This window comes from Vigna umbellata, chromosome 6 (genome assembly GCF_029865625.1).
Source record: "Vigna umbellata cultivar VRB3 chromosome 6, Vumbellata_1.0, whole genome shotgun sequence".
Lineage (NCBI taxonomy): Eukaryota > Viridiplantae > Streptophyta > Magnoliopsida > Fabales > Fabaceae > Vigna > Vigna umbellata.
In genome coordinates, this window is record NC_142170.1 from 31,144,344 (window position 1) to 31,163,714 (window position 19,371).

At 35.5% G+C, this 19,371-nt stretch overlaps 1 protein-coding gene and 2 long non-coding RNA genes across 3 annotated transcripts; 1 reads left to right on the plus strand and 2 right to left on the minus strand.

Annotated features, from left to right (window-relative positions):
* LOC148197223 (uncharacterized) lies at positions 1-2,134 on the plus strand. The gene is made up of 3 exons (XR_015780210.1): positions 1-85; positions 1,097-1,457; positions 1,791-2,134. It is a non-coding gene; the product is annotated as an uncharacterized LOC148197223 (long non-coding RNA).
* Positions 2,135-3,125: 991 nt separating this feature from the next.
* LOC148197224 (uncharacterized) lies at positions 3,126-6,715 on the minus strand. The gene is made up of 2 exons (XR_015780199.1): positions 5,505-6,715; positions 3,126-3,829 (listed from the first exon to the last, which is right to left on the minus strand). It is a non-coding gene; the product is annotated as an uncharacterized LOC148197224 (long non-coding RNA).
* An 880-nt stretch (positions 6,716-7,595) lies between these two features.
* Positions 7,596-17,840, minus strand: LOC148197225 (uncharacterized). Its single transcript, XM_088092471.1, has 7 exons — positions 17,439-17,840; positions 16,745-16,861; positions 16,485-16,643; positions 16,248-16,409; positions 15,990-16,106; positions 8,498-8,605; positions 7,596-8,357 (listed from the first exon to the last, which is right to left on the minus strand). The coding sequence occupies exons 1-7, from the start codon at positions 17,763-17,765 to the stop codon at positions 7,767-7,769; spliced, it is 1,581 nt and encodes a 526-aa protein (XP_087948597.1). The 5' UTR covers positions 17,766-17,840; the 3' UTR covers positions 7,596-7,766.
* Positions 17,841-19,371: the final 1,531 nt, after the last annotated feature.

Here is a 19,371-nt window from a genome sequence, read left to right on the forward strand (position 1 = left end):
TTTATTCTTCAAGTATTTATTAGATTGTTTGGATGACAGGTGAAAAGTCCAAAGATGGGGTATTTGTTCCAAAGAAGGGAAGTAGGTAAATAAATGCTTTTGATTGACCAAGTTTCTATGCTCTTTAATTAAGCATCAATAACTAGGGAAAATACATGTTATTAAGGTATAACTTTATTTAGGTTGTACTTATAGCCATAACGAATTGAATATTGTAATTTTGTTTTTATGATGCATGTTTTTGTGACATTTAATGATTTGATCACATGATTAACATTTGCAGGTGTTATGGGGGGTTGTATAATTCTGGTATTTCAGGATGAGTTACAGTATTTCTAACTCACCTAATTTTGGCTTGTTCTGTTTCCAACTCACCTACTTTTGGCTTGTTCTGTTTGCATAACAGAAGAACTTGTCTGGATAAATAACTCAAGATCCTGGATTCTTATTCTAACAAAAGCTACTTCTCAATCTAATAATATAAAAATTAGAAGTTGTCTGTACAAACTGAGAAGTATATAATATAATTATTGTGTTTATAGAGACATTTTTAATTGCCCAATTAAATTCTGTGTAATTTTGGTGAATGTATTTTTAATTGTTTAAGGCAACTTGCCTAAGAATATCCTAGTCAAGTTATAATAAGTCAGTATTCTTTCATTGCATCCCTTCATGGACATCTGATGAAAATTGGAAATAATATTATAGTATTGTTATATGATCAATAAGGACATTGAAATGACCAATGAATTTATTCAGTCCAAGGAGTTGAATATGATCGCCAAGTAGACTCTTTACTAAGTCGAAAAGTGTAAATCTTTGTACTTGTGCTTTCAGATTCTGATCAATTGTGACTCATACATTATCTTAACATGGTATAGGAAATAATTTCTAGAGCTTATTTCAAATTAACCAACCTTCAGGAGTAGAAATCATGTAAAAACTTGAGGATTATGGTTGTCTTAGCTTTCAAATGAAACACTAATATTCTATACAAAAAGTATAATAGAGCTTTTAAAAAAATCTTCTTATTGTGGTATTTATTGGCACAACCTTCATTTATGTTGTCTATACGTATAATGAATATGTTTAACAGGAGTTGCGAAAGCTTGTACGTAGAGTGCACATTACTCAAGAGACGAAGGCTGAACTAATCATAAAAACAAGCAGGAGTATCACTTGGTGCAGCCAATAAATGAATGTGTTGGTTGTTGTCTTAAAGTCTGAAAAAGCTGGATCTGTGAGCAAAGCATGGCTCGTGAGTGTGACTGGAGAATGGCTGGAGTTGTATTGGTGAAGAATGGTTGGAATTGTATCCAGTGAAGAACTTAAAGAAACAAAATATGCATGAGGATATGACTTGCAATGGCCTGGACAGAAGATTGAAGTTGAACTGTTGTTCATACGTGAGGGACAAGAGTTCACTTTACATTTTCTCTGAAATTGGAAGTGGGACAGTATTTTTACGTTAATACTGTTATTTTTGGTTTAACATTGCAAATTTCCATTTCTCCACTGTAATTTTTGTTTCTACTTTTATTATTATATTTTTCTCATGGTAAAAAGAAAAGCCCATGGGCTAGCCCTGACCCATAGGGCTTTAGGGCTATTTGGCCCTATGGAATTGATCATATATGTTGTGTTGTGTTGTTTCAAATGATTCTGGTTTCATGTGCTTTGATTCCTATTGATAACATGTATGGCCATCTAAATTTAATAATATTGTCATGTTTGGATTCCTGTTGTTAACTTGTTTTGACCACTTTCACTGATAGTGTCGGTATTTGCAGGTGCTTCCAATTGATGAGCTAGTACGTATATCACTACAAGTTGTTACTAACAAGCCTCCAACACATTTCGTTGATGATATCTTTAGGAAATTCATTCCACCAGTTGACAACAACAACAAACCTGAAGACAGTGGATCAAACAAGAACATTAAATATTGAAAAATTTTAGGACTTCATTAATTTCCTGTTTTGTATTTCAGATTTATCTTTATTGTCAGTGTGGAATATTGTCTATCTTTACATGGATGTGTTTTGTAGTAAAATTTGTTAAGTACTAAAGTCAGCTTCATAGATTAGTTGCTGCATTAAGTGGTTATGTAATGTATGTTATGTTCTAAGTTTTATATCATGTTGTTTTCATATAAAAAAACTTTGACAATATGGTGCAGTAACTGGTTATACCTTGAGCAATATGTGGTTATGAATTAAACTGGTTTTGTACAACTGACGAAATCATTAATAAAAAAATAAGGGGTCATCCAATCTTGCACTTGAATAAGACTTAAATCATATCACAACAAAGTAGAATGACTAAAGCAATTAATTACGCCTACTCTGCACAAATGAAACACAAATTAAACAAGTGTTGGTCAAAAATTGATTTCACAAGTTTTGGTGCAGTAACTGGTTATGTCTTAAGTCCTATGTGGTTATTTTCAAAGCTAGTTATGTACAAATAAAAAAAATGCTTAAGTTCAATATCAAGGATTATATTACTTTTGTTGCAATAAGTGGTTATCCAATCAAGGGTATATGGTGTAGTAAGGAAGTTGTTATATACAACAAATGTAGTGGTTCTTGAGAATAGATTTTATCATATTTATTAGTGCAGTAACTGGTTATTTATTCAGTCCTATGTGGTTATTTATTAAGTTGTTTATGTATATCTACAAAAATGCTTAAGTTGAATACGAAAGATCATATTAGTTAGTCCAATAAGTAGCTATTCAATCAAGGGTTTGTATTCTAATATGAAACACTTTATGTAGAACAAATATAGTGGTTCTTGAGGATAAATTTCATCACATTTATTAGTACAATAACTGGTTATGTACTCATTATTATGTGGTTATTTATAAAAGTGGTTCTGTATAACTAAAATCGTTATGTAGAACAAATCTAGTGGCTCTTGAGGTTAAATTTCATCACATTTATTAGTCCAGTAATTGGTTATGTACTCATTCTAATGTGGTTATTTCTGAAGTTGGTTTTGTACAACTAAAAAAATGCTTATGTTCAATATGAAGGATGATATTAGTTTGGTACAGTAAGTGATTATATAACAAGTGCTATGTGATTATTTATTAACCTTGTTATGTCCAACTAAAACAAATATTTTAAGTTAAATATAAAGGGTCATATTACTTAGTGCAGGTAGTGTTACATCAAGGACTCTTCCAAACACTTGGTCTTAAATGACCTTTTACAAGAAAATAAAAGAAAAATTAAATCTAAAACAGATTACAAATTTAGAATTTCAAGAGGATCCAGCTACACTACTCTGTTGCTCCATGTATGCACTTTTGAAACTTGTTGAGCTGTTTCCATGCTTGTTTGGATCCTTCAAGCCTTATACATTGTTGTTTCACATTTTTTGTAGACCAGAACGCACTACTTTGTAGACCTGCACTATTATAACCACCAAATATTCCAGACTAGACATAACTAAATTAGCTAGACAAGAAAAGCAAAATCATCTAATCAAGACTTGGTGAAACTGTTTTGATCAACTTTGGCAAGTTAAAATATGCACCTTGAGTTGTAAACCAGATCAACCAATTTAATTCAAAACCCTTTTAATCACTTCAAGTTCTTTTCAAATTAGAAACTATAAAAGTCTCCCAATATAAGAATAATTACTACTACCTTGCCTAATTAATAACATGCTTAACTTAATAAAATTTGTAGATATCCATAACCACAATAATAAATAACCACATATGAATGAGCAAATAACCACTTACTGCACCTGTGAAAGTTGTTCATGAAATTGAATATTATCCAAATATGTATTTATATGGTCATTGTCCATACTTGTCCTAAAACAATTCAATAGAAGAATTATTACTACTTATTGGCCTAATTAATAACATGCTTGATAATCATCTTAATCATTTCTTTAGATGCTCATAACCAGTATAAGAACTAGCCACATATGAATGAGCAAATAACCACTTACTGCACCTGTGAAAGTTGTTCATGAAATTGAATATTATCCAAAACATCAATTTACCATTCTAACATCAATCGTGGTCCACCAAAATCATTTCAGGAAGTATTGTTTTTAGAAAAATAACAAGATTTTATACCACTTTTATAACAACCAACAACAAATATTTTATGTTGCTTTTTAACCAAAACATCAAAGATTTTTCTGCACAATTTACAACAATATAGCAAAGCTTTTATATATGTATCATAACAACAAATAGCAAAGCTTTTTGGTAGCATACAACAAGGCTTTTGGGAGCAAACAACAAAGCTTTTGGCAGGAAACAAGAAGCTAAAAACAAAAAGATACAACAACAATTTCTGCAGCATTTTTATGTTAAAATAGTATAGTTTTTGGTACAGTAACAGCCATCAAAACAGCACAATACAACAACAATTTTAGTGCATTTTTAACAGCATGGGACAACAAGGTTTTATCACATTTTAATCAGCCCAAAACAGCGTAAACAACATTATTTCGGTGCAAATAAAGAACTCAAAATATACTACAAAGTACCAGCATTTTAGTGTACAATTTGTTTTATAAAAGAACACACTTTGGCTTTTATAAAAACACAACATCAGTATTTTTATTACAATTAAAAACAGTACTTGGTATATCATGAATAAATGGAACTTAAAAATCAGTTATACTTAGGTAAGAGGTCTCCATCCCTTTGTTCTTTCTATATCAGAATAAAGCTTTTTCATTCCTAAAGTGCTAATCATGACAGAGGAAGATGACAGATTTAAAGAAACAACCCAAACCCACCACGGTCAATAAAGTTCTTACATGAAAAATTATCACTATCTTTCTCAAGCTCCCCAACAAAGAAACAAATGGACCCCATACACTAACAGAGTTACAACCCAGATTCTCTGAGCGCAAATATTCCAAGAGGCGTCTTAATAAAGAACCATCACATATCATAAAACTATCAGATATATATATTAAACAACCATATGCTTATTGACATGCACTTTTTGAACGGCTTAATTGATGAAACTTTTTTTTGCTTCTACTAAAGAAACCATAAGCTGCAACAATATAAAGATTTGAGTCTGCATATATGTACACAACTTTTTATTAGCAAAAATATTAAGAAAAATGTGTTTATGCTGCAACTTACAACAAGGAGACAATTCAATATACACAACACAAAAAAAGTTATATTCTACACAAATAATGGCTACTAGTATACAGTTTGATGCTTCAAAACGTTTGACATATGTTGCAAAACCAGAACAAGCCTACTCTACAAATCCCACAAGCATCTATCAGAAGGGGGCAGAAGATGAACAAGAAAAAGAAGATGAAAAATTATCACTGCCTTTCTCAAGCTCCCCAACAAAGAAACAAATGGACCCCATTTTAGGCCTCAATCGACCCCGCTAAAATAACACATACATGCTATCTACACATAGCGACAAATAAATGGGTCCATCACCCCAAGTGCTCAAAAGGATAAAACTACCATAGAAAAAAATTTAAAAAAACCCTACCTCAAAGTCACACACCACACAACACAAATCAAAACGCCACCACGAGACCTCCAGAACCCTCACCTGCATAGCCACCCGAAACCTCCACAACCACCGATTCAACCACCTCAAAAACACAAATGGGAAGCAATGAAGAAGGAGGGACAACGAGAGAGGAAAGTCAGAGAAAGTAAACGTATTTTTCATTCACCACGGAAAGAAGAAGGAAACGCAAATTACCTTTTTCCCATTTTTACCCTCAGTCAGTAAACATTTTTTAAAAAAAAAAAAATGACGTGGCGCGTGTCATATGAATGTAAATGACACGTAGGCGTGTCATTGTATTACTACTCTTTAAAAAAAATTAATTACTTCTAGATTGAACTTTTAGAATTTAAAAATGAATTCCAAATTGCATAATTCAAAAGTAATTATTCCAAAAAACATTTAGATTATGTTCTCAGATTACACAGTGATAACAAAAGCGTAACCAAGGACTAAACACAAGAGTTATGATAAGAAAAGTGAATTTGAACTTAACTGAGTGAGCTCAAGAAACTTACCATAGCTGAACCAATCACCTACAAACCTCTCATATTTTCAAGCTTTCGCACCATGCTCCATTCATTTCTCACATTGGATTCAAGATTGTTTGGAGAAAGGCCATCATATAATATGAAATTCTTTTTATTAATGTAATCTGGAGTATTATAGAACAAAAAAACAAAGCAATCAAAATGAATTTCATACCTTTCGTAATAAAAATAGAGACAGAATACATGGTTGTTGTTGTTGACAACAACAATGATAGCGGTGATGTTGATGGGGTCATAGTAGCAATATGGATCAATAGCATTATATAGAAATCACATCCATGATATGTAAGTGTAAGATGTCTATCTATTTCATAAACCAATAACATTATATATTGATTTTAACTCACAAGAAACTTTAGTTTACGAGTTAATGGCCTTTTTTGTTCTAACTTTTGTTGGAATTATTCAATGTAGTTCCTCAATTTTTTTCCTCAACGTATTTTTCATTTTTGTTGAAAATAGTCGACGTAGTTCCTTCCTTTATATTAATTGTAAGATCGTTTTAGGAGTGATATTATGACTGTATAAATGACATCTCACATTACAATGATAATACATGACACATGAGAATCACATTGAATATTTATAATGTCACGTGTCATTTATATTATCATGTCATCTTTTAAACAGTATCAATAACAATTTAACAAAATGAACAACAATGATTTAATAATTTTTTAAAACAAAATAAGGATTACATTAAGATAAATAAACTCTTAAACCTTGCTTTATTTTGGTAAATATTGGAAAATTGTTTATAGACACCTAAATTATTAATGTTATCTAGATATTAGCAAAAACAATATATAGAGAAAAAGTGATAAGAAGACAAAAGTATTTATTTATATATCATTACTAAAAAGTATTTGTCAATAAGCTAATGAATTAAAAGTAAAATAGTCCGAAGGATTAGAGTTATTGTATTTTATAAAAAATGAAAAAAAAATATATTTCATAAATCTATTTCAAGCACCTTTACAATTGTTTTAGTATAGAGCAACCATTAGACAAGTAACCTTTTTTCGTACACAAGACAGTTTACTACATAGTTAAAAAAAGTAACAGCCATTACAAACAGTACAACAGTTATCACATACAAATGCAGCTACTGCAATGCTATTCTTAAGAGAATAGAATCATACAAAAATTATGTAAACGAAAAACAATTATAAAAGATAGTACGTCTTCAAATGGAAATAACTGTAACAACTTAGTAAGTAAAAGTATGACTTCAAAATCAATTGCAAGCATCCTAACACGCCTGAAATTGCCATCAAATCGGGTTAACCTCTACACACGATATGGGAAGAAAGAATATGACGATGCTGGAATTAGCTTTTGTAAAAAAAAAAATTATCGTTACAACATGCCTTGACTCAGGTAGTGTGGTACAAATTATTGTTAGCAGGAATAATTTGCTATTTTCAAAAGATAATTATAGAAGAGCAAAAAGGTACTACGTTCAAATCGTAGTAGACTGTTCCCCTAGACTCAGGTAGTGTGGTACAAACAATAATGAAGTTCAACGGGTAGCACACTTAACACATCCATAAATTTGAAAGAATTGCCACAGTAAAACATAGAACAAGTGACTGAACGGAAAATTACTGAGTTAGAAAACTTGCCGTCGTTGTTTTACAAGTTTACAAAAGGAATGGCATAGGACATAACCCAGTATGCACGATCACTACCATCGGCTGTAATTCCTACCATACCCACCACCACTAGAATTTCCATACCTGGATGCTGAAAACCTATGATGATTTGACCAAGCTGGACCTTGGGACATAGGGGTTCCATCATGATCAGTCCATACCTTGGAAGATTTATAACCTGGAGTATGACTTCCACTACCAAAGGAATGAATTGCAGTGCTTCTGGAATATGGTGACCCTGAAAACCTATAGCTGTTCCTCATTGCCATGGGAGGAAAGAATTCTTCAGGATGCTCAGTGGTCCAGCCATCTCTACTCTTGGATTTCTTAGGAGTTGTATAGCCTTTATGTTCTGCCGGATGTTCCGTTGTCCAGCCACCTCTACCCTTGGATTTCTTTGGAGTTGTAAAGCCTCTTTCCTCGGCAGGATGCTCCTGCATCCAGCCACCTCTACTCTTTGATTTCTTGGGAAGAGAAAAGCCTCCTCTTTCTTCCGTAGGCAATCGTTTCTTTCTGCGAGCTACACCCATATCATTAGGTGCTGATCTATTTCCTATGTAATCATTTTCTTTGTGGAATCTTTTATCTTTTGTGCGTGATGAGTCACGACTCCTCTTTCCTGTCTGCAAAGGAAAGGCACAGCATCCATAAACTACTTAGTCTAAGCCACAAGATACTAAAGACCAACAATAAAAAAAAAAGGTAAACAGCTGTAATAAATTAAAGAAACGATAATCGGTCAATAAAATATCCTAAAATGTACCTTTACAGCACTTGTGCACTCCCGGGCAAAATGCCCTTCTTCACCACATTTGAAGCATGAACTAGGTGTCGCTCCATTTGCAATCTCATCCTGCAACCTTGAGCATGCCTGCATCGATTAACACATAAATTTAGATATGCTAGCTATAATCTTAAGTTTCAAGAACTGAAAATCTTTAATGTTTAAAAAAGAAAAAAAAGACAGTTTTAACAAAGCAACAGAAATATACGTGTTAATCACAATAATCCACTAAATGTTCTTCAAAATGACATTCAGTCAACTGCAGATTTAACTATCGTTTAATAATTCTATTGAACCATAGATCTAACAAGAGAAGGTTGATAAACACCAGTAACCATTAATGCCATCAAAACATGATGGACAAACACATGTAAGAAGGGTTGAAGTTATTTGTGGAAGATGGGCCTAGAATGTCTCTCTTGAGCCATCATGGTGCTTTTAGTAAAATTGGAATAACTTGGACTTTGTATTATGAGCCAAGTAGTCTAGGATTTATTTTAGACTCTGTATTTTGGGCAAGTAATGTAGGATTTTTGGACCACTTGGATCAACAAAGGTCAAGGATATTGATCCAAAGTGAATGTCCATTTGCTAAGTTGACCAAGTGGTCAAAGTTTTTAACCTACCTTGGTGAACAAGAGTGTGGGTCGTCCCACCTATGTTAGTGTGACCATGTGTCATGAACTCATTGGAAAGGATTTCCCATAATTAGTGGCCACATGTCACTCTAAGATTATCTTTGTATTTTGTTGCAGTAAATACATACAATACATACATATCCATTGTTATCTCTTGTTTATGTGATGTTGTGTGTTTGAATATTGTGAGGAAATTAGGTTTTCTAAATCGGAAACCTAACAAATTGGTCCGACCTGCCGGATCCAATTCGGAGGGAAGTGCGATGGAGGGAAGACTTGATGGACGGCTCAATTTGGTGGAGGGCCAGCTGGAAGCGGTGGAGATCGCTGCCGAAGGAATGAAGGCGTAAACAACGGCAATTAGACAAGACTCGACAGCCATACGCCAAGATCTTTAAGTGATGTGGTTACTGGGAGGACGACACCGTACTAAAAAGGAACAGTCTGATGGCAGTCAAGCGTCTATAAATGGCAATAGGAGTACGAGACGCGAGGACGACATTGGGAGCGGAGAAGGTGAGTGGTTCAATTGGAGGAAGAGGGTGGAGTTGCTCGTGTTCGAAGGACTAGATCCATTGAACTGGATCAATCGGGCGGAGCGATTCTTCGAGATACAAGGGGTAGAGGAGAACGAGAGAGTACATTTGGCTTATGTCAGTATGGAGGGAAGTGCAGGATATTGGTTTTGGTTCTGGCGGGAGAAAGCAAGGGACCGCTCCTGGGAAGGACTGAAGAATGTCATGATCAGGAGGTTTGGAGAAAGAAGGCGGGGATCGATCTTCGAGAGACTCGCGGCAAACAAACAGACGAGAACGATGGAGGATTACGTCCAAGACTTTGAGGTTTTGGTAGGTCAGACGCGGGGCGTGTCCGATGAGCAACTCATGGGGTATTTTCTTGCAGGATTGCAGGAAAACATCAGAAATCGTATTAGGTTGCACGATCTGCAAGAACTAATGGTGGCGATGAGGCTCACGAGGGACGTAGAAGAGAATCAAGGGGGAGCGAAGGCTTGGAGTGGGAACACGAGTCAAACCCAAACATCTTGGGGTAGGCCGACAGGGGTGGTGACGAAGAGTCAAACCAGTCGTAATATCGCAAATCGAATAGGAGGCGCTGAAAGTGTTGGTTCCGTAAGGAAGAAGGGAAATTACTTGGGTAGTACTGGGAAGACTACAAACACCATGGGGAGTGATTTTCGAGGTCGGGGAGCGAGGAACTTGCCTTATCAGGAGTTCCTCAAACGAAGGGAAGAAGGGTGGTGTTTCCGATGCGGGGGCCCCTCTAGCCCTGGCTACCACTGCCCAGAACGAAGTTTGAGGGTGGTAATTTTGGGTGAGGACGAAGACGGGGAAGTGAGCGAAACAAAGGAAGTGCTAGAATAGAAACCATTGGAGTTGTCAACGTTTTCTGCAGGGGGATTGATGAAACCTAAAACGATGAAGCTACTGGGGAAACTAGGAGGGAAGGAGGTGTTGGTTCTCATCAATAGTGGCACGAGTCATAACTTCATATCGAGAAGAGTGGTAGAGGAGATGGGGTTGAACGTGGACAACACCAAGACGTATCATGTTAGTTTGGGAGACAGACAACGAAGGAAGACTCTGGGTGGATGTACAGGATGTTGAAGTTGGGAGAAGTAGAAATCACAGAGCAGTTCTATGTATTTGAGCTGGGAGGTGTGGATATGATACTGGGGGTAGACTAGTTAGCCAAATTAAGGGAAGTGGTAACCAACTGGGGAAAGTTAACTATGGGGTTTAAGCAAGGAGGAAGAGAGATAACTATTCGGGGGGACCCAAAGTTAGCTCGAGAAGTAGTTGCTCCAGAAGCACTACTCAAGATTACAGAGGTAGAGGCAGTGACAATCGTTTGGAGTTTGAGGTCAGTGGAGGTAGATAGAAAAGAAGTAAAGGAGGAAGGACTAACTGGAAAACAACGGGAAGAGTTGGAAGAGATGTTGGTGAGGTATTCGCAAGTGTTCCAGGAACCTCAAGGATTACCTCCAATTCGTGACAGGGTGCATAAGATAATTTTGGAAGAGGGGGTTGGGCCTATAAATGTCCGTCCATATAGATATCCCCACCTGCTAAAAGGGGAAATTGAAAAGCAAGTTGAGGAAATGCTAAAAATGGGGATCATCCGACCTAGTACAAGTCCATATTCCAGCCCAATTATTCTTGTCAAGAAAAAGGATGGAAGTTGGCGATTTTGTATAGATTATAGAGCCCTCAATAGAGCTACAGTCCCGAACAAGTTCCCCATTCCAGTAATAGAGGAATTACTTGATGAGTTGAGGGGGGCACGTTATTTCTCAAAAGTGGACCTCAAGGCAGGATATCATCAAATTAGGATGGGGAAGAAGATATCCAGAAAATTGCATTTAGGATGCATTTGGGGCATTATGAGTTCTTGCTGATGCCCTTTGGCCTCACCAATGCTCCTGTCACTTTCTAGAGTGCCATGAACGAGCTGTTCAGACCTTACCTGAGGAGATTCTTCCTGGTGTTTTTTTATGACATCCTAATTTACAGCCCTACTTGGAGAGATCATTTGCAGCATATGGAAAGCGTGTTGGACATGCTGTTACAGCGGCAGTGGGTAGCAAACCGGAAGAAGTGTGAGTTTGGAAAGACCCATATCCAGTATTTGGGACATGTAATAACGGAGAAAGGGTGGAAATGGATAGGGAGAAAGTAGAGGCGGTCCTAGAGTGAAAGGAACCAAAAACCATCAAGGCCCTAAGGGGATTCTTGGGGTTGACGGGGTACTACAGAAGGTTTGTGAGAGACTATGGCAAGATTGCTCGTCCTTTGACGAATATGTTAAAAAAGGGTAATTTTGTATGGACCGAGTTGGCCAGGAAGGCAATGACCAGATTGAAGGAAGCAATGACGACAGCCCCAATGTTGTCCCTGCCTGATTTCTCCCAACCGTTCCATGTGGAGTGTGACACTTCGGGTGTGGGAGTTGGGGTAGTGCTTACCCAAAATAGACGACCTATCGCATTCTTCAGTAAGGCACTATCGGAAGGATCATTGGGGAAATCTATATATGAGAAGGAGCTCATGGCTCTAGTGATGGCCATACAACATTAGCGACCCTACTTGCTAGGCCAGAAGTTTGTAGTACACACTAATCAAAAGAGTCTGAGATACTTATTGGAGCAGAGGATAACGACTCAAAATCAACAAAATTGGATTGCCAAGCTCCTAGGCTAAGATTTTGATATTATGTACAGGTCTGGGACAACAAACAAGGTGGCAGATGCTTTGTCAAGGAAGGAAATGGAAGCTGGGAAGAGGAGAAAGAAATATCTGAGGGCCAAGACGAAGGGAAGGAGAAAGAACTGAGGGTAGTAGCCAGACCCTACTAGAGAGATTTTCAGGAGGTTATAAAGGAGGTAGCAGAAGATGAAGAGCTGAGAAGAATTGTGGAGAATATTACAAAGAATCCAGAAAAGCATCCAGCTTTTACCCTGGAGAATGGAAGGCTGCACTATAAAGGAAGGCTGGTGTTGTCAGCCAAATCTGAATGGATCCCAAAAATCCTGCCAGAATTTCATGCCTCCCCCACTGGAGGGCATTCGAGAGTGTATCGCACCTATAGGAGAGTAGCGCAATCCTTGTATTGGATAGGGATGAAGAAGGCGGTGACAAATTACGTGGCTCACTGTTTAGTGTGCCAGCAGCACAAGTATCTAGCCTCATCTCCACAAGGACTACTGCAACCCTTGCCAATTCCCCAAGCAGTATGGGAGGATATCAGTATGGATTTTATTGTTAGGCTTCCAAAGTCTAAGGGGTTTGACGCCATATTGGTAGCAGCGGATCGCCTAAGCAAGTATGGGCACTTTATCCCATTGAAGCATCCGTATACAGCGCGAACGGTGGCCGAAGTGTTTGTGAAAGAAGTGGTGAAATTACATCGGGTACCGAAGTCCATAGTTAGTTACCGAGACCCTTTATTCCTGCGTTTGTTTTGGAGGGAGTTGTTTAAGTTGCAAGGAACTAGTCTCCAAATGAGTACAACGTACCATCCAGAGTCTGATGGCCAAACAGAAGTGTTGAATCGGGTGCCGGAGGGATAATTGAGATGTTTCTACTCGGAGCAACCGAAGAGCTGGAGTGTAATCCTTCCCTGGGCAGGATACTAGTATAACACGAGTTATCAGGAGGCTGCCAAGTGTACCCCATTTGAGACAGTATACGAGAGAGCTCCACCGGCGTTATCGAGATTTATTCCAGGAGAAACCTTAGTTGAAACTATCGTGCAAGAGCTCCAGACAAGAGATGAAGCTCTTCAACAACTGAAGTTTCATTTGGCGAGAGCTCAAGACATGATGGTGAAGCAGGCAAATCGCAGCAGAAAACCAATAACCATCAAAGTGGATGATTAGGTGTACTTGAAGATTCGTCCAAATCGGCAATCCTCAATGCCAGTAAGGATGCATCCGAAGTTGGCAACAAGGTACTATGGGCCATTCAGAGTGATTCAGCAAGTGGACAACGTAGCATTCAGATTGTTACTGCCAGAGAATGCGAGGATCCACCCTGTATTTCATGTGTCCCAACTAAAACTGGCAAAAGGAGAAAAAAGGGTAGAGAAGGAGTTGCCAGCCAATCTGCAGATGGAGGGCCCATGTTGGCCGCATAAGGTTCTGGATAGAAGAATTCACCAGCAGGGAGAAGATGAGCGTGAGCAGGTCTTGATTGAATGGCAGGAAGGAGGGACTGATGGAGCTACTTGGGAAGATCGAGCAACCATACAGGAGCAATTCCCTGAGTTCAACCTTGGGGACAAGTTGATCTTCAAGGGGAAGGTAATGTTAGGAGTTGGAAAGTCTATAAAAGGAGGAGGAAGAAGAGTACCGAACAATATGGGGTCCGAACGGGTTTTATGGGGGTCCAAACGATATCTATAATAATACCGAACAGAGGCGGTAAGGGAGAGAAAGAGAAGGACCGAACGATATGGTGTTGCTAAGACCGATCGGTAGAGGATGAGTAGAAAAGGGCGGGAAAATTGGTTAGGTTGTTAGGGAGAGAGAAAGAATAAATAGACCTCTGTATTTCGATTGAGGTAGCTTTTGACTAAGTAGAAATAGGTCTTGGATCTTGGAGGGGGGTTAGGCTCTCGGATTATCTTTGTATTTCGTTGCAGTAAATACATACAATACATACATATCCATTGTTATCTCTTGTTTATGTGTTGTTGTGTGTTTGAATATTGTGAGGAAATTAGGTTTTCTAGATCGGAAACCTAACAGAACAACAAAGAGAAACCCTAAAAATTCAAGATTCTCCAATCAAGACATCTAAAAAAGGAAAAAAAGTGACATCGACGCTTTAAATAATGATTTGAAAGGAGACGAGGCATGCCACCACACACAACAAACCTGAAAGAGAAAAAAGAATGACCTCGACGCTCTAAATCAATGCCTGAAAGGAGACGGGACACGCCACCACACACGACAAAAAAGGGAGCAAATCCATAACTTTAAAAGGCGGTTAGAGTGTGTAAGAGCTCCAATGAAGGTGTTTTTGAAGGCGCGATGGCCGCCTAACTGAGACAATCAAAACTGTGTGGATGTCGGTCGAAACTAGAACTTTGACAATGGCCGTAGACGACAACCACCACAAAAAGTGGGTGCAGTGACATAGGTAACGAAAATTTTTATATAAAAGAACCTTATGCTCTAGATATCATGTTAAGAAGTGAACCAGCTTGTAAGGTGAGATTTGCACCACCCCCTTATATATTCTAAAATGGTCTTATTTCTAGTCAATATGAGACTTCCAACACAACCTCTCACATAGAGGTATATACTTCTCTTGGTGGGACTAAACATTAATGGGTGGAATGATATGTCCAACAAACACAAATCTCGCTAGGATAAATTCTAACCATGGTTTTGTTATCATGTTAAGAAGTGGACTTTTAAGCCTAACTAAAAATGAAAGATGAAGATAATATATCTAACAATCACCATAGCATCTCTTCATGCTTTAAGCATAAAGGTAAAGGAATGTCCTCTTAGATGCCATATTTTCCTGTCTTTAATCTTAAATTAACTAAAAATTAATAACTTTGCTATAATATTATCATCACTTCTCCAAGTATTTTTTGGACCTTTTCTTGTACACTCCAGACATAGACACTGTTTAGTAAATATAAGAACGGAATATTTTGTGGTGATTACAACGTGCACATGAATCCGTTTTGAGTGTATGATGTGCAATCTTTTTTATTTTAGAAATATCAAATTGCAAGTCGTGTGGCTACTTTTTCTAATCTTCCATTTCCTGAGCTCTGTACAGAGCTTAAAACTAGGAGCCATTGCTTCTTGTATGTATATAAAACCATTTGTCCCTTCTCTAACAATCATATATTACCCAGTGCTATAGCTTAAGACTGAATCCTCTTTGGTTACCTAGGCATGAAAATTGCTATTAAAAGAATGCAAGGACTTCAGATTTTGAAGGGAGTAAAGGAAGTTCAACAAGGATATCATTTATGTTTTAGGTTTGGAACAGTGAGTCGTTCCTTCATGTAGTTGCTTTTCGTCATGTTTTCATCATTGCATACATGTTAACAAGTAATTTCAAGAGTAATGATTGAATATTTTCAAGCTATTTTAACTTTTTGCACGTTTATTTCCATTAAAAAAATAATCTTGCAAACATTCTGGCAGGTCTAGTATTAAGAAGATAACAGTCAGGAAGAAAGAAAGAAACAACCAAACAAAGTACCCCTCATAAGAGAGTCACATAGAAAGTAGATTATGCTAGAGGGCATGAGGCAAGATCAATAAGCCATTAAGTAAAACTTACCAAACCAGTATGACCCAACCGACCACATTTGTAACAAGAAATTTCTCCTGGTGTTGCATCATCAGAATTGACACAGCACAAGTGGCCAAGTCTCTTGCAGACATAACATTGAATTTCCTAATTTAACAGAACAAAGAGACAAACAGTCAGTGACTTTGCAATTCACATACAATGCTAGTCACTATTTTTAAGCAAATTCAACCAAAAAGTTTCCCAAATTTGCCAGTAAAAGAAAAGTCGGAGAATGAACAGAACAACCTGAAGATCATCTAGTGAATAATCATTCTTGCATCCAAACATATCATGCCCAGAATTTCCACACTTTAAGCAAATTGCAATGATTCTGGGAGTACTTGCATGCTTCTCCGGGCAATCTCTAGCTCGGTGACCACCTTTCTTACAGATAAAGCAATCTTGTGTCTGCAGGAGCATTATGCAAATTTCAATAACCTTCATATACCAATAAAAAGATGGAAAATTGGTAATAAGACATACCTTAGTACATTGTTTTGCATTGTGTCCCAAAACACCACAAACATAGCATGGCTTCTTCCGCTTTGCCACTGAACAGTTCACAGCAGCATGACCTTCCTCGCCACAATTGAAACAAGCTCCCCAACTATTGTTTGGTGGATCAAAATACCTCGGACCCCGCTGATAGAACAGAAACAGAGTGATATGATATCCAGACTACTCCTTTCTCATGGACAGTAGTATTTTCAAAATGTCATTTCAGATGAAAGATTTCAACTCACAAGCAGCTTTCGCAGAACCATGTTGTTGCCTGTCTGAACTGCACCTCCTTCCGCAGACTCCTGATTCTCAGTATCTTTGATGGTCTCCTCCATCTCTTGTTCATTGGCTATAACAACCTAAAGAAAACAACAAAAGATACATCTTTTCAAACAAACATAATCATAAACATGGTTGTGCAAGTGGATATTTGAATTTGATTATATTTCAGAAAAACAACATATTTTAGGCAAGATTTCAAAAATGGGTCCCCAGTAGATACTTTGGTCACATTATCAAAGTGTCTCAGGCCTCCACGACCATAGTTTCGCTACATTATCAACTTTGGCCACAATTTTTCACAACATCAAGATCAGTGACAAAGCTGCAATCACAACCGCAATTTAAAACATTTATTTCAACTGAAATAGATTAACAATACATATAATTAAAGAGTAGAAAAAGAAAAATTGCACTTTTTTCCAAATTAACAATACATATAATTTCATTATTTGTGCTCCACTTTTATCAGTTGATCCAACTTTCACTTCAATCAGAATCTATTTAATTAAAACAATGTTGTAACCATAAGGAGAGTATGGGTGCGTGTAGATTAAACCAAAAGGAAGTTCAATTCACATGAAAATAACAACAAATAGTATAAACCAAACTTTTCACTCAAAAAATGGAATGAGCCAAACAGGGAATAAAACTCACACGGTCATCCCTAGTCTCAGTCTTCAACTTAGTTGTTTTCTTCTTCTCCTTCCCTTCAGAATCAGCTATTGCGCTGGGCACATCCGGAACGTCCACGTTTCGGGCCACAGCCAATTCAAGTGTCTGTGAAAGCAAAACGTCGTCGCTTGGGGCGGCGCACTTGGCTGTGCGCATTCGCATGGCTTTTTCGACGATCTTGAGGCTGAGATCTTGGTTGGCTTCGTCGTCGTCGCTGCTGAAGACAAGTGACGGCGTGGACACGCTAGTAAAATGGTCATCGTCGAGCTCCACCATTGTCTTCGATTTCGACTTCTCTTTGCGCCCCATTCTCTGCTATTGCAACTTCAGAGTTGGAGGATGCAAACCCTAACTACATAGAATTGTCAGGTTTCGATAGATACAAGTGAGAGAGCAGGTTTTAAAAACCAAAAAGGATCTTCTAATATATTGCAATTAATAATTCTAATTTTATTTTCCTCTTTTAACTTATTTGTTTACTATTTATATTTATGAACCAATTTTTTTTAAGTTTTCATAATTATTAAAAATATTTAAAAATAATTTATTATAAAAATATTATTATATATTTTTCTAGATAAAATCAAACATATTTATAATTATTACATACATACATATACATATATATATATATATATATATATATATATATATTATAATTTTATTTTTCCCTTCAGAAAATTTTACAACTATACTTATTATATAATTATAGACTTATAAAAATTAATTAAAAATTATTTTTATTATGGTTTTCTAGTATATAATGTTTATAACTTTGATATAAATTTTAATAATATTTTACGCTTACATTTATATATAACATTCAGTAATGTCCATTTGTTTTACTATACAGCAGAATTTTTATTAAATTATAAAAGAACTTCTTGAAATAAAAAATATTAAAAAATTATAAAATCAATTTTTTAAGAATAATTATAAAAATAAATATTTTATTTTCTTATTTTATAGTTTTTTAAAAGTTTAATTAGTAGGTTGCTTTTTTTATTGAAATCAAATCTTTAATTATTTTTCAATATTGTTTTATTCAATTAAATTCTAATTTTGTTTAAAATTGCATAACAGTTAAGTTAACTATTATTATATAATTATAGCATTATAAAAATTAATTAAAAATTATTTTTATTATTGTTTTCTAGTATATAATGTTTATAACTTTCATATCAATTTTAATAATATTTTACGCTTGCATTTATATTTTCTTAACATCCAGTTGTGTCCATTTTTTTTACTATACAGCAAAGTTTTTATTAAATTATAAAAAAAAAAACATGTAATTATTGAAATAAAAAATATTAATAAATTATAAAATCAATTTTATAAAAAAATATTTTTTATTTTTTTATTTCATAATTTTTTTAAAAGTTTAGTTAGTAGGTTACTTTTTTTATTGAAATCATATCTTTAATTATTTTACAATATTGTTTTATTCAATTAAATTCTAATTTTGTTTAAAATCGCATAATAGTAAAGTTGGCAATTATTATATAATTATAGCATTATAAAAATTAATTAAAAATTATTTGTATTATAGTTTTCTAGTGTATAAAGTTTATCACTTTCATATAAATTTTAATAATATTTTACGCTTACATTTATATTTTCATAACATTCAGTTGTGTCATTTCTTTTACTATACAGCAAATTTTTTATTAAATTATAAAAGAACTTATAATTATTGAAATAAAAATTATTAATAAATTATAAAATCAATTTTATAAAAAAAATAATTATGAAATTAAATATTTTTATTTTTTTATTTTACAATTGTTTTAAAAATTTAGTTAGTAGGTTGATTTTTATTGAAATCAAATCTTTAATTATTTTTCAATATTGTTTTATGCAGTTAAATTCTAATTTTGTTTAAAATGGCATAATAGTTAAGTTTGCGTTAATG